General features: G+C 67.2%; 1 protein-coding gene across 1 annotated transcript in view; it reads left to right on the top strand.

Annotated features, from left to right (window-relative positions):
* DAK (dihydroxyacetone kinase 2 homolog (S. cerevisiae)) overlaps positions 1-659 on the top strand; it is a 4,543-nt gene that overhangs the window by 2,724 nt on the left and 1,160 nt on the right. Inside the window, 4 exon segments of the mRNA XM_010183417.1 lie at positions 157-204; positions 206-251; positions 355-458; positions 534-567. Coding sequence (XP_010181719.1) covers positions 157-204; positions 206-251; positions 355-458; positions 534-567 — 232 coding nt within the window.

Below are 659 nucleotides of genomic sequence, written 5' to 3' on the forward strand. Positions count from 1 at the left end.
AGTGTCCTCACTTGTCCCCAGTGGGAAGGGATCACCCTAGGAAGGGTGTTCCTAAAGCACTTCAGGGTCCCCAGCTTCCCCCAGGGGAGATGGGGGTCCTAAGCCCCATGGCTTAGCAGAGGGAAGTGTCCCAGCCCCTCTCGCCTCCATCCCTGCAGCCATCCAGGAGTGGGTGCGTGCCCAGGCGCCGCCGGCCGCCCCATGCCCTGGCCGATCTGCTGCTGGAGAAGATGGGTGGCTCCTCTGGTGTGGTGAGTGTGGGGCGAGAGGAGGGGGCGCAGGTCTGGCTTGTCACCCCGTGGGACCCCAGCTGTGCCCTCAATGAGGGCGGTGACGGGGCCGGTGTCCCGGCAGCTCTACGGGCTTTTCCTGACGGCGGCTGCTCGGCCTCTGCGCAGCAGCAGCGATCTCCCAGCGTGGGCTGATGCCATGGATGCTGGCATCGAAGCCATGCAGCGGTGAGTACCGTGGGCTGTGGGACCCCTGGGCCCTCTGCGGGACCCCCAGCGCCAACTCCCCTGCATCCTGCACAGGTACGGAGGAGCTGCGCCAGGGGACAGGACGATGGTGAGTGCCAGTGTCCCAGGGGACATGGGACAAAGCCACCGCGCTGCCTGCGAGCAACAGGGGGCTGCCAACCTGGCCACAGCCCTGGCTCT

This window comes from Mesitornis unicolor, unplaced genomic scaffold, assembly GCF_000695765.1.
Source record: "Mesitornis unicolor isolate BGI_N332 unplaced genomic scaffold, ASM69576v1 scaffold36424, whole genome shotgun sequence".
NCBI classification, from domain to species: Eukaryota; Metazoa; Chordata; class Aves; order Mesitornithiformes; family Mesitornithidae; genus Mesitornis; species Mesitornis unicolor.